The following is a 15,103-nucleotide window of genomic DNA, read 5'->3' on the forward strand; positions in this document are numbered from 1 at the left end:
TACTTCCGTGTAAGGGTATGCTTGATGAGAGGTTTAGGTAGTCCCGAGAGACACAGAAGCAGTTAAAAAATAACGCCTACAGATACTGTCACCTACATTTTCAGCAGCATCCTAGGTATGATTTACTCAGAAGCAAGTCCCACTTAATATCGTGTAACTGAATCCCAATTCAGTTGAAGTAATGGGCCTAAAAAATAAAACAGTTTCAGGGGAGTAGCCGTGGTGGTCTGCAGTAGAATAGCAGAATTTGAATCCTTCCGCATGTGAGAGACCAGCAAGATTTTAGGGTCTAAGTTTTCAAGAGCCAGAGCTCCCTTCTTCAGGAGTCTGTGGTGCTTTAGAGGTCTAACATGATTTTATTCCTAGGCTAGAACCCGGCGTGTTAGTCTTCCAAGTGCCACAAGACTTTCCTCTCATTTGTGCTGTTAGGGACAGAAAAGGGCTGCCCCTCTGGAATTAGCAAAAAGCAGTTTGTGAGGCAGCAGGGAGGGGAAGATGCTTACCAGTGTCTCCCTGGCAGTGCCACAGGGGGCGGCACCTGCAGAGCTTATCGCAATAGTGGAACCTGCAAGAAATCCAACAAGTGAATCCTCTCTGTTCAGAGTCACCACTTTGGAAAGATTTCACTGAAGGGTTCTTATAACCTTGTCTTAATTTTAACCTACAATCTACTACTGCGCAAATATGCAGCATGATGGTCAAATGCCCCCCCACCAAAAGAAAAATTAAGATATAAAAGTAGCACCAGGCATGGTTACTATTGATTTAGGACTATTATTTATCATTTGTTTTATTTTGTATTTATTTTAACGGAAAGGTGTTTCTTGGCTATGACACAGGACACCTGAAGAATTGAGAGACCAGAACCTGCCCTGCCACCCTGTTGCACTCAAAACATATTCAACCAGTACCTTACAGAAACTGTCAGCCAACTTCTTGTTAGGTTTGAGTTGAATTTGTTGTTCACCACTTTTTAAGAGCCTGGGAGAGAAGTCTGGGATTTTGTCTGCAGGGTGGGATGTAGCATAAATAAATATATAAAATAACTTCTACACTGGCTGTCAGAAGTGATCGCAAGTGGTAGAACGGGCTGACCAACATTGCTCCTTCTGGATATCTCTGTCCCTGTTTCTCCAGGCCTGGGGGGAAAAAGTTCTGGCCCTTTAATCTAAGCATAATGTGTGGAAAATAGACTGTTGAAACTTTTCATAGCATGGAGCTAAATAAACAGTGTCCTATGGAGCCTCCCTTAAAGGGACAGTTTCAGGTGGGAAGCTGCATTGGTCTGCAGTAGATGAGCAAAGTCCAGTAGCATGTTAAAAACCAACAAAGAGTTTCTGTATCTGACAAAGGAGCTTGCCTCTCAAAAGCTTATACCCTGGAAACTTTGTTGGTCAGTAAAGTGCTACTGGGCTTGAACCTTAAAGGGACAGGACATTTTTTCTCTAAGCAGTAGACAACCCTCATCCTCTGGGGGAGGAACATGGGCCTACCATGAAGAGCCACATATTTCTTTCATTCAGCTTCTTCAAGTACGTATCTTGCGTCTTGTAAGGGCTGCAGGATATTCAAGAGGGGAATGCTTTGTTTATACAGCATGGGAATGCAATCATGGAAAAAGCTGCACCTGTTGGATCTCTACTCACCATGCAGTTAAAAGGTTACAGGCATCCTGCAATGAAAAAGACTTAAGACCACAGCAAAAACTATTAGAACAAGTTAGGGCTCTATGAGGAATTGGGTGAAGAACAGAGAAGGAACAATTTAGACATTCCCCTAGCCTGCACGCTAATCTCCACCAGGCTAATCCTCCCATGAAAATTACCTAAAATTAGCTTTTCATCCCAATGAACGTCAACGTTTGCATCATTGCAACTTTCTCCAAAAGCAACACAGGCAAGCAGGGAATAGTGTAAAAGAGTTGGGCTACCTTAATTTGTACTCTGGATATAATCCACTCTTGCTTGACAACTTTACTGGATTTAAATTTGGGCCAGTTATCTCAGGAATCACTCTCAAGGCTCCCAGTACTGAAAGGGGTCATTAAACCAATGTTTGAGGTCATTTGGATCTCTTGAAAAGTAAGTAGGAAAACAGGGTTAACATACCTGTAACTTATGTTCATCGAGTTCTTCTGTGCTGACACACATGGGGACTGCGCAGGCGCAGGCCAGCCGCCGGAGAATTTTCTAGAGCTTCCATGGCTCCGAAGGGGCCGTTTGTCGCGCGCCTCAGCGACCGTTTTCCCGCCCAAACGGTCACGTGATCCTCCAGCGACCAACGGCCCCTTCCCTCAGTTCTCCCTTGCCGCCGCTTGACCAACACACTTCAGCCGTAACACCTTAAAAACACCAATATCCGTTACAGCCATCACAGTATTGTGCATTGGAGTTCACAGCGGGGTAGGAGGGAGGGTTGTGTGTCAGCACAGAAGAACTCGATGAACATAAGTTACAGGTATGTTAACCCTGTTTTCATCTTCGTTCTTCTGTGCCTCCACACATGGGAGTGTACCAAGCTTCACACAATAAGGAAGGCGGGGGTGAAGTCCAACACAATTTTATTAAGCAAACAAGATCAACAATAAATAGATATGCATATATACATCTATGTAAAAATACTGTGTAAGGACACATAAATATTCAATATTTACATATATACACACCCCCAGGTACATATATACACACTTTCACTCAAGGGTACCCAACAGGTACGCCAAGAAAGTCATTCCAAAACTCCCTCAGGAAAAAAGGGAGTGTAAGACAGCCTTGGCCACAGATACATCCTGCTCCGCATTGACATCAACGGCGTAATGCCTGACAAAGGTGTCTGCAGAGGACCATGTGGCTGCTTTACAAATGTTAACCAGGGGCACCCCCCTGAGGAGTGCCGAAGAGGATGCTTGGGACCGCGTGGAGTGGGCTCTGACATGAAGCGGGCAAGCCACCCCTGCTAGGGAATAGGCCTTGCTAATGGCCGTCACAATCCACCTAGACAGGGTCTGTGAGGAAGCCCTGTTACCCTTGTCCTTGGCCCCAAAACATACAAACAGGTGAGGACTGGAGCGGAATCCCTTCGTCCTATCCAGGTAATAGGCTAGGGCCCTCTTCAAGTCTAGGGTATGGAGGGCCTTTTCCCCCTTAGAGGAGGGTTGAGGAAAGAATGCAGGCAGTGAGATATCCTGCGAGAGGTGGAAGGCGGACACCACCTTAGGCAGGAACCCAAGGCAGGGACGCAGGACCACCTTGTTGGGGTGAAACACAAGAAAGGGAGGGTCAGACCTCAGTGCAGACAGCTCACTGACCCTTCTGGCCGATGTGACGGCCACCAAGAATGCTACCTTATAGGATAGCATATCCAAGGGGCATGTAGCCATCGGCTCAAATGGAGGCAACATGAGACGTGAGAGCACCAAGGACAGCGACCACTGAGGCACTGGCGCTGACACAGGTGGGTAAAGATTGTACATGCCCCTAAGGAACTGGCGGGATTGTGGGTGAGAAAACACCGTAGCACCCTCAACTCGGGTGTGAGCAGCTGATATCGCTGCCAGGTGGACCTTGAGGGAGGAAGCCTTCAAGCCCAGGCCACGCAAGTGGCACAAATACTCGAACACAACCCCCAAGGGACTGTTGTCAGGCACCACTCCTCTGGCAAGTGCCCAGAGCTCAAACCTGCGCCACTTGGCCGCATAAGCGCGCCTAGTGGATGGCCGACGAGCATTCAGGAGGACCCTCTGTACCTCGTCAGTAAAGCCTATCGGGGAGGAACGATCCGCCAAGCCGTTAGATGCAGCTTCCTGGGATCGTGGTGGACTAGGCTCCCGTTCAGGAGAAGGTCTTGCCGAGGGGGCAGACTCACATACGTCCGTTGGGACATCCGCAGGAGCTTCGGGAACCAAACCTGCCGTGGCCAGAAGGGGGCCACTAGGATGCAGTCCGTCCCGTCCTCCTCTATCTTGCACAGGACCCTGGGAATCAAGGGGAACGGAGGAAACATGTAGTGCAAGCCCTGCGTCCACGTAAACTGGAAGGCATCCCCAATAGAGAGGGGGTTGCTCCCTGCCCTGGAACAGAACGTGTGGGCCTTGGTGGTCGCCGCAGTGGCGAACACATCTATCACTGGATGACCCCACATCTGGAAGATCGGCCCAACGCACTCTACGTTCAGTTCCCACTCGTGTTCCAGTAAAGGGACCCTGCTGAGGGCATCTGCCCGGGCATTGTCCGACCCAGCCACGTGTATAGCACGGAGCGACACGCCGTTCTTGATAGCCCACTGCCAAGTGAGTGTGGCTTCCCGGCACAGGGCCATGGACACTGTGCCCCCCTGCTGATTCACGTAGTACATGGCAGTCGTGTTGTCCGTCTGCACCAAGACATGACGATTTCTCAGCAGTGCTGTAAGAGACACAAGTGCGAAACGAATGGCCCTTAGTTCAAGCACATTGATATGGAGGGTCTTTTCCCTGTCAGACCAGACATCTTGCACCGACACATCACCACAGTAAGCCCCCCATCCCAACAGAGAGGCATCAGTGGTAACCGTGATGTCATGGTGTTGATACCCGAAAGGGGTCCCTCTAAACAAGTTGTCGTCAGACAGCCACCAGTCCAAGGAGGAGAGGATGACCCTCGGGATAGAGAATTTGAGGGACGGAGGGTGCAGTAGAGCATCATACCTCCGCACAAACCAGTTCTGTAGAGGGCGCATACGCAGCCTAGCGAAAGGCACCACAGAGGTGGCCGCTGCCATATGCCCTAGTAAGCACTGGATAGTGCGCACAGACTGGAACCGGTTCCTTTTAAACAAGGCCACTAGACCCTTTAGGGACCGAGCCCTCTCCAAGGGGAGCAGGGCCTTACCCTCCACAGAGTCTAACAGTGCACCAATGTAGGACACCTTGCAGTTGGGCACCAGTTTGGATTTCTCCAAGTTCACCAGGAGCCCCAGGCGTTGGCAAGTGCTAAGTACCAAGCCAATGTCCTGCACCAGCCTAGACTCTGATTCAGCCACGATGAGCCAGTCATCGAGGTACGGAAAGATGGTACAGCCTTCTTCCCGTAGGAAGGAAACCACAGGGGCCACACATTTAGTGAACACTCGTGGGGCAGTGGACAGGCCAAAGGGGAGCACCTTATACCGGAAAACCCGTTGCCGGTAAACAAAGCTCAGGTACTTCCTGTGCTCCTTCCGTATGCCCACGTGAAAGTATGCGTCTTTTAAGTCAAGAACCGCAAACCAATCCCCCTGTTTCAGCAAGGCGATCACAGCCGCCAACGTTACCATTTTGAATTTGGTCACCTTGAGGAAGGCATTAAGGCCCCTCAGATCTAAGATGGGACGTAAGCCCCCATCCTTCTTAGGGACCAGGAAGAACCTAGAGAAGAATCCCTTTACAGAGTCCTCATAGGGCAATTCTTCCACAGCACCTTTGGCCAAGAGCGACACGATCTCCGCATCCAGCTCGGCCATAGTGTTATTGACAGCTGTCAGGGGTGAACTGCATCTAGGCAGCTCAACGAACTCCAGCCCGTATCCCAGTTCAACAATAGTTAAGACCCATGAGTCAGATGTTATTGACTCCCACTCAGAGAGGAGTGGACTAAGTCTGTCCGAAAAGTTCGGGGATACGGCTGGCGTGACCCGTCAGTACTGCCTCCCGGTGCCCTGCTGATCCTTCTGCTGGGCCGGTTGTTGTGCCGGACGAGGCTTGAAGGGCCGACGCCTCCTCTGCTGTTGTGCGGGAGGGTAAGGCCGCTGTTGGTAGGCAGGATACTGCTGGTAGCCTGGCCGCTGTTGATGGTATCTGCCCTGGTAATGGTAAGGACCAGATCGGGGAGCGTACCGTGACCTGGAGGAGGGCTTGTCCGCTGGAGCCAGGCCCAAAGACCGCGCCGTCTGCCGGTCCTCTTTCTTTTTCTTCAGGGTCTCGTTGGTCGCTTTGGAAAAGAGCGAGTCCCCCTCAAATGGCATGCTCTCCACTCTGGAACGCACCTCTTGGGACAGGGCCGTAGACCGCAACCAGGAGTGGCGCCTGAGGACCACCGCCGAAGCCATTCCTCTAGCAGCAGTGTCAGCAGCGTGGCTTCCAGCGTTCATCTGCTGCTTAGACAGCCTCACAGCCTCTGTCTGCAGCAGGGACACCACAGCCTTCTGCTCAGGAGGGAGGTCTCGCGTATAGGATGCCAACTTCTCCCAGAGGTACAGCTGGTACCCTGCCATGATGGTCTGATAGTTGGCAATCCTCAGACCTAGGGAAGAAACAATGTATTGGCGCCTGCCCATGGCATCCAGTTTCTTGCCCTCCTTATCGGCAGGTACCGAGGAGTGACCCGATCGCCTGGGGTTGAACTCCTCTGTGACCAAGGAGGAAGGTGGAGGGTGTTTCACCAGCGCCGGCCAGGTACCCTGCTTGATCTTGTAGAGCTGCTCAATCCTCTTGGATGTTGGAGGTTGATCGCAGGGCACCTGCCACACCTTCTCCACGATTTCCTCAAGACCCTCGAGCATGGGGAAGCCAACATATGCCGGGTTGTCTCCATAAATGCGCTTGAGGAGCTTGTCCTTGGTCTGGGGAACCGCCGAGGAGATGTCCATCTCGAGAGCCTTGGCCATCCTCGCCATCTGGTCGGCGTAGATGCGGAGGTCCTCGAATGGCGAGTCCGCAGATGGTACAAGCTCTTCAGCTGGCGATGGTTCGGACCAGGACTCCGACTGGTAGCCGCCAAAGCTCTCCACATCCTCCTCATCGGAACCGAGCTGGGATTCCGGAACCTGGTGCGGAGGGGGAGCCCACGTCGACCTCGATGTCGAAGGCCTCGGTTCCGACACGGAGAACCCTGCAGGTGCCCCTTCCCACTGGCAATGGTATGGCGAGGGGAGGTAGGAGGCCTGTCGATGTCGGGACGCAGTGGACCGGACCGATCGGACACTGTCCCCAGAGCGACGTCGCTCACGACCGGCAGCTGGTGGAGACGGACGGGCAGGCGACGGACGGCTCCGACGAGGAGACGGGCTCGGTTCCAGCCTCGGCGACCGAAGAGCAGGCGATGTTCGGATCCGACGGCGCGGGCTCGGCTCCGGTCCCGAAGAGAATTCTGCGGGCACCGTCTCGAAGGCCATCGGATCCGGCACCGGCACGGAGATGTCCTCTGGCTCCGGGGAATCCAGATGAGGGGAAGGCGTGTGAGGAAGCACGATGACCTCTTCCTGGGGAGCGGGATGCGGCGACCGGTGATGTTTGGTCTTCTTCTTCTTCTTCGCCGGTTCCGAAGAAGACCTCGGAACCGACGCGCTCCTCGCCTTCGAAGGGGACCTCGGCCTCGATCTCTTAGATTTTACTGGAATCGACCCGGTCGTCGGTTCCGATCGGGGACTCGGTAGACGGATCCTCGGTTCCGATGTCGGTCTCGGATCCGACCTGGTGGAAGATGCGCTACGGGGCGGCCGCACCGGTCCCTGCGCTGGAGAGGCCGCTCTCGACGCCGAGGCACTCGGGGGACGCGGTTTCGACCCCGACCTCGCGGAGGCCACTGAGCCAGCTCCGGAATGCCGTTCGGCAGAGGGGCTAGGGCCGGCCTTGGAGGAGGGCAACGGGGCGCCTCCGGACATGACCTTCTGCCACAGGGAGGAGTTAAGACGGGCCTTGCGCTCCTGTCGGGCCTTGCTGGTGAAGCCCTGGCAAATCTTACAGGCCGTTACATTATGGGTCTCCCCCAAACAGAACAGGCACAGTTCATGGCCATCGGTCTTGGCCATTTTAGTGTGGCATTGGAGGCAATGCTTGAAGAGAGCCTTTGAGGCCATCTTCAGGGGCACGCAAAAGGAAGGTCAACAAACAGTCCGAGTCAAATTACCGAGTCCACAACAAAGTCCAAACGAGATCCGAAGAATAGTCGAGGTCACGAAGTCCGAAGTCAAAAGCCAAGCAATCAGTCAGAATAAAGCACGAAGCACAAAAGCACAGAGCAACGAAGCTCACGTTCTCTCCAAGCGGCGGCAAGAAGAGAACTGAGGGAAGGGGCCGTTGGTCGCTGGAGGATCACGTGACCGTTTGGGCGGGAAAACGGTCGCTGAGGCGCGCGACAAACGGCCCCTTCGGAGCCATGGAAGCTCTAGAAAATTCTCCGGCGGCTGGCCTGCGCCTGCGCAGTCCCCATGTGTGGAGGCACAGAAGAACGAAGATGAACTAGATGTTTTAAGCCAGGAACTCAAAGCAAAATATTTGATTTGCTTAGCACAGATTTCTATGTGACAAAGCTAAGAATGTACTTAACTCTCTCATAGAAATCAATGTCACTTTAACACTATCAAGTGTGGTTAATAATTCCCATTTACTGACAACTCTGCCACAAAAGTGGGCGTACATATACAAGAATATATATAATCTTCACAGTCGAGATTTGTCAAGTGAAGGGGTATCACTTTTCGTGTCCTCACTTCATTAATATACTGGGCTTATTGAACCTTTGTACATTTATCAGTATTCTTCAATTGAGTGTTTTTAATTTGTACTTCACCTGACTCTATATCTTAATATTCCACTCACTGCTGGATGCAGTAGAGATCTTGAGTCACTGCTTGATGGCTGTGGTCAAATAACTGAAGGCAAACAAATTGAAATTGAACCCAGACAAGATGGAAATTATTCTCATTGGGAAGGCAGAAATCTTGAAGGGCATTGCACTCCCCACTTTTGATGGAGTTCATCTGACCCTTGCAGACTCAGTTAAGAGTCTAGAAGTTATACTGGAACCAGTGCTACTGCTAGAAAAGCAAATTAAAGCAGCTGCAAAAAATGCTTTCTACAAACTCAGTCTAGCCTGGAAGATAGGATGTGTCAAGGTAGGGGACTATCTGTCCTCCTGTATCCATGGCATCATAAAATCGAGACTTGACTACTCTAATGCTATATATAGGTCTTCCCTCTAAAAGTTAACTTGGAGATTCCAGTTGGTGCAGAACTAGGGATGTGTGCTTCGGGTTTCCGATTCGTGTAAAATATCCTAATTGGACCTGATCCATAAAGATTCGGGATATCTGAATCGTGCTGGCCCCGATTCAGAAATCCCAAATCAAAGCTTTCCATAATGCTTTGGAAAGCTTCAAGGATGAGTTTAAAGGGCCCCGCCGCTGTTTGCAAGCAGCAGCAGGGCCCTTTAAACATCAACCCACCCCCACACCGGGCCCCCACCACCACTTACCTTGCAGTCAGCAGCAACAGTGGCCCGGCCCTTCCTGCCGCCCTGCAGGCTCAGGAGGCAGTGCAGTGGCAGAGGAGCCAGCTAGCTCCAGGCCGTCGAAGCCTTGTGCTGCCACCACTGTGGCAGTGGCGGCGACCCGCTGCCCAGCTGATGACCCTCCCGCTCTCCCTCTGGCCAGGAAAGTGGGTGGGGGTGTAGGGGTTGGCCCAGGGGGATGGGGTGGAGGGGTTGCCCCCCTCACTTCAGTATGCTCCGAATATTTACGGAGCATACCGAAGCGAGTAAAATACCAAGCCGCTTCAGAATTATGGTATTTCTGAATTTGAAACCCGAATCTTTTTGGGCTACACACCCCTATGCAGAACGCTGCAGCTTAGTCATTATCAGGAGCTAGGAGAAGGTTGAATATTACTCCCATATTGCTGTCACTCCACTGGCTACCTATCAGTTACCAGGCTCAATTCTATAATATACAAAGCTCTCCTCAGCCTTGGTCTGGCATATCGATGGGACCACCTCTTTATGTTCCATCACAGCAGACTCACTCATCTAAACAGGACCTTCTGCAGGTGCCACTTTGCACACTGGCAAAACCAACAGTTACCTGTACATGTACATTTATTGTGGTGGTTCCCACCTTATGGAACAGCCTACCTGAAGAGGTCAGGAAAGCTTGCACTCTCCTGGATGTCTACAAACTATGCAGAACTGAATTATTCAAGAGGTTTTTTTTTAACTCAGGAGGGCTGTACTGTAAGGAAGTAGTCTCAAAGAGATGCATCAGTAAAGAGACAGGACCATAGACTACTACTATGTATTGTCTGTTGCTGTAAGTATGATCCTACTGTGTAGTTTTATGTTGTTTAATATGTCAGTCTTAGCATTGCTTATGCTGTTTCATCATTTCTTCAACTCTTATTAGATTTCTGCTGGTTTTAAATCTTTGCAAATTTGCATTTATATGCCTTATTACATTGTTTATTGAAATGTCTTTGAAATTGATTGTACTGCCTCACACTGTGTAATCTGCCCTGAGTCTTATTGAGAAAGGTGGACTATAAATAATATAAATTATTAAATTTGTTTATTTGTTTATTAAAAACAAATAGGTAAACTATAGATGAGGCTTTATTACAAATAATTTTTCTTCAAACTTTGTATTAGTAATAGAAAATGGAATGCATTTATTAAAATTAAAACATTAAACAATGACTATTCAGACTGTTGCAAACATTAAACAAGGACTATTTGGAAAGTATCTGTTGCAAGCTACTGTTTTAGAACTCCTCATGCTTTTTTACTGTACAAATATACACTGTTTGATAAGCCCTGAATAAATTTATAACACATCATAGACTGACATACATTGAATGTATCACCAAACTTTTTACACAATTGGTTCTCTCGTATAAAGGTTCTCTTGTGTCTGTTTTTTAAAAATGCAAATGTTTATGACACACCTTGCATTACATAAATGGAAAAATTCATGACATTAGACAGTATCTAACAGCTCCGTACAATCAAGTATTTTGTACTAAGTCATAAAAGAAGCCTTTTCAGAAATAAAAATAGTACTTAGTCGCTATTCAGGACAAATCTTCAAAAGTTTTTAAGACCAGCCTCCCATCTGGATCTTCCAAGGGACTGGGCCAATTATAAAACATGCTGTGAAGTCACAATAATGCTTTTGATGGGATTATGAACACCACCAATGGTAAAGTATTATGATAGAAAATGTCAGGGCCAAAGTATCCAGAACTATAGGGATTTTGATTTTAAAAAAGAGTAGAGAACATTATTTAGATATGGAGGCAGGGATGTAGATTTTCTGCCCAGTATACCCTTACCTGGAAAGCCCAGGCTAGCCTGATCTCATAAGATCTTGGAAGCTAAGTAAGGTCAAGTCTGTCTTAGTACTTGGACTGGAGACCACCACAGAAGTCCAGGGTTGCTATGCAGAGGGCAAAAAAAAATGTAATTTTTGCATTGTTTAGCTTTTACTAAAAACATTAAAACCATTCATAAAGTGAATTATAATAGAATGACAATTATTTTCAAAAGTAATTTACTTCAATAATAACAACATAATAATATTCAATTTATATAAATTACATTTTTAGATGCACAAAGCTGTCTTCACTTCAGAGAACAACAATGTATGCATGTAATAAAAATGCTTCTGCAGTACCAATTCAAGGTTGGGAAATTCCTCGAGATTTGGTGGAGAAGCCTGTGTAGGGCTGTGTTTGGGGAAGGAGGGGCCTCAGCAGAGTAGAGCAAGAGAGTCCACCCTCCAAGGCAGCCATTTTCTCCAGGGGAACTGATCTCTGTCATCTGGAGATCAGCTGTAATTCCAGATCTCCAGGCCCAACCTGGAGATTGGCAACCACAGTTTACATGTGATGCCCTGACAACATTGTTTGCAGCTCTCTGTTCAATGTTCTGTTGGTGGCAAGCACAGATTTGCTCCCACATAACATGTTAAATGACCTGTAAATCTAATCCATGATTTCCATTCAAAACATTTGCATAGTCAACACATTCAAAATAGACTACATTCACATGACAGTGCTGGGAAAGAGGACATACAACTTAACTCCAAACAAACTGGAATACCGTATGGAAAATATCCATCTATTTTACAAATGGTGTAAAAAACAAAATTATTTTTCAGTGTATAAAAAGTAAAATGCTCAAGTTAGAAGAGCAAATAACTTTAAAGCTTTCCTTTATAAATTTCACATTCTATGTAAAATGTTGTTCTACAGGGTAAACACAGAACTAATAGTGCAGGCCAATGGGGATATGTTCTATGTAAACTGCAGATGCAAGGATAAGGAGTAAGATAGTTAATTACATCAGACATCACAGTATTCAAATGTGGAATTTTATCAACTAAAACGGTGTTTTCAAAAGTCAAGTTGAATTTACATTTGAAATTCCAGCTGAGGAAATCTCCAAGTGGTACATGTTAGGGGAAAATCTTTTTTAAAAATCTTTTACAACCCCAGCAATAATCTGTACTTCTAGTTTACACAGTTTTGTTTTGAGCGATGTGCTTATATACAATCTTACATTTTGTATTATAAGTCATTCATATGGCATGAAACACAGAGGCTGCTCTCCTAAGAGCATCTTCTTGGGACTAAGCTCCATTGAAAAAGATGGAACTTATTTCTGAGCAAACAAGTTTAGGATTGCTCCCATAACAACTTGCAATACAACAGCTGAAATTGTTTTCATTTCAGGAGCATGATGCTTTTATAAACATCCCAGAAACAGCTGCATGCTCCAAACCAGCATGTGTGCAGTATTACCATAGCTGGATTCCTGCCTCCATCACCCAGGGCTAAATTAGCACATCCAGTGCTGCAGAGATAATAAGTACTGTTATCTTTGACAGTGGTGACCACATGTTGGGGGCTGGGAGGGGCTGATCCCAGGCCCCCCTTCCCATAAAGGTAGCTGATGCTGTCACACACTGTAATATTTTTTTTCTTTCTTTAAAACTGAATTCAGATGTTTCTCTTCTAGGTTGGACTTTTAACATGGGAGGGGGGGGGGAGAATCCTCACAGTCCTGGCAGCAAAATTTGCCTTACACTATCCAGGTCAGCACAGAAAGGCAGCTTTTGATTTTGCCTTCCATACCAGCAACTTCAAACTGCACCAGTAACAAAACTGAGAATGGAAGAGAAGACTTTTTATGGTCTCACCGACTTCAGGCAAATTCTGGGTTGAATCCAGTACGGCATTTCCATGAACTGAAGGACTTCCTCACCCTCCGCCCTGGTAACTCAGAATTCCCCTGCAGTACAGAATCTCAGGGAGCATTTCAAGTTGCTGCAGAACGAGAGAGCTAATAATATCATGCTCCACGGGCAGAATTCCTTACATCCAGGGAAACACTGTGCTGGATCCAACCCACTGTCTTGATGAGCGGTTTATAAGCCTCTTAATAAAACTCAAAATAAAAAAGATCGATGTATCTGGGACTGGTTTATACAGTCAAGATTTTGAGGTGATTGAATTTTATCTATACCCTCTACCTTAAAAAAATGTAAAGTTCCAGACACATTCCTTACTACTATTGTAGGTCACAACTGCCCAATTCAGACACACTAAAACTTTTCATGTGAGTCACCTCTATGGACGCAAGGTCAGATATTACTTCCAAACACAGCTGCATCCTCCAGGATATTGTGCCTGAGAGTTTTGGATCGTCTGAACCAAGTCTATGGAACACTGAAGCTGACCAAGACATAACTCTGATGTTATTATTACCCATCCATGAAATGAAAGGAAGATTTTGGCTCATACCCCCTCAAGAGCAGCTGCCAAAAAGACAGAAGCTCAAAATCAGAGCAAAAAGCCACACTGATTCAAAAATAATCTCAGCCCCAATTGAGATGCAACAAACTCTGGCTAACCACTGTAATATATTTGCCAGATGACAGCAGAAACTTATTGCTTAGACATCAAGCAGTCCTTTGCAATCCGCCCCACTCATTGCCTTCAGATGGTACTGCAACAACTAAAGCTCGATTCTGAATTGGAACAGAAGTTCTCACTTGAAGTGGAAAATACCTGTTCCACTCTTACTGGTATTCTAGCTCTATCTTGGTAGCACGCAGTGGTAAAAAAAATACCCCAATGAGAAAAAACAAAAAACAACCTCCTTCATGTTACTGAAGCAAACAATCTCTCTGCATAGATAGACAAGCCAGCATTTGTTGCTGAAGATGGTGCCACGATCACAGGGCCACCCATCACACCAACAGTGCATTAGAATTCCTATGCCTTTAAATCAGAATTCTGTGTTTGTGAAAGCGAACTGACTCTTCAGTGGTATCCTTCAATGGTCATACTGTGCTGCACTCACGTTATGCCACTGATACATACATCCTCAGTATGTCCCCTCTCTCGGAGAAAACCCTCTTCATTTCAGCATGGCCTTTCGCAGAGCCGGTGGCTCTAGTGATCCCATTGTAAAATGTCTGACAGATATTTTAAAACTGGGCCATACATTTTAAAGCAGAAACACCCTCCTTTGCATCCTCCAACTCAACATTAAAAAATAAATTTATTTCAGATAGCTAACCTCCATGAAACATTTGAGTATCCACTGCTGGTGCTATAATTATAGGTTCTTTTTGTTTTTTAAATGACAGGGAGTGAGTGAAAGCTTCCCTCTGGTGATTAGTAGCCACATTACCAATAAATGGTGTGCCGTATGCATTCAAAGCCTGAGAAGAAGCCTCGCACATCACCCTTTTTTTTGCAGTTGGTCCAGTTTCCTTTTTAAAAGTCTATAGTTTTCCCTGGTCCCAGCTGCTGTGGGGTCAAGCTTCAGAGAGACTTCATAGTGTTTCTTGGCTAAGTCAAGATTTCCCCAGCGATGGTACAGCACAGCTGAAACAGCAAAAGAGGAGTTTTTTGTTAGCAACATGGTTGGAAGAATAGACAATCTTGCCAATTACTTAGAAAACATTAAAACATTCAGTTGGCTGTCAGCACCATGGCAGCCTGCTCTGTTGCCAGCTGGAAGAGACACGTTTGGGAGCTGAGCAGGCCAAGGAATGACAAGAGCGGATTGTGCTAGAGCTATAAATTGCTGTTTTTATCTGGAGAGCTCATGGCGGTTTGCAAGCACGGCACAAAAGAGCCAATTTGCCACCACTGCCATGCAGCCACCTCTGGGATGCAATGCACTGCCTGGTTGGTCGATTGCACAATGAAAGTAAGCCTTTGCATTCTCGGAACTTCATTCTCTTGTTGGCAATTTGTTTAGCAAGTCATCAGTATAGAAATCTAGCAGGCAGAAGAATGCTTTCAAAAACAGTAGTTTTTAAGACAATGGTCATGAAAAGAAGTACAAGCAGTGTGTCTGATTTTTTT

At 47.3% G+C, this 15,103-nt stretch overlaps 1 protein-coding gene across 1 annotated transcript in view; it reads right to left on the minus strand.

Moving 5' to 3' along the window:
- Positions 1-10,333: 10,333 nt before the first annotated feature.
- TMTC4 (transmembrane O-mannosyltransferase targeting cadherins 4) overlaps positions 10,334-15,103 on the minus strand; it is a 56,695-nt gene continuing 51,925 nt past the window's right edge. Inside the window, exon 18 of the mRNA XM_054974964.1 lies at positions 10,334-14,617. Coding sequence (XP_054830939.1) covers positions 14,472-14,617 — 146 coding nt within the window. The 3' untranslated portion in view covers positions 10,334-14,471. The remainder of the gene's footprint in view (positions 14,618-15,103) is intronic.

Source organism: Eublepharis macularius, chromosome 3 (genome assembly GCF_028583425.1).
Source record: "Eublepharis macularius isolate TG4126 chromosome 3, MPM_Emac_v1.0, whole genome shotgun sequence".
Classification (NCBI taxonomy): domain Eukaryota; kingdom Metazoa; phylum Chordata; class Lepidosauria; order Squamata; family Eublepharidae; genus Eublepharis; species Eublepharis macularius.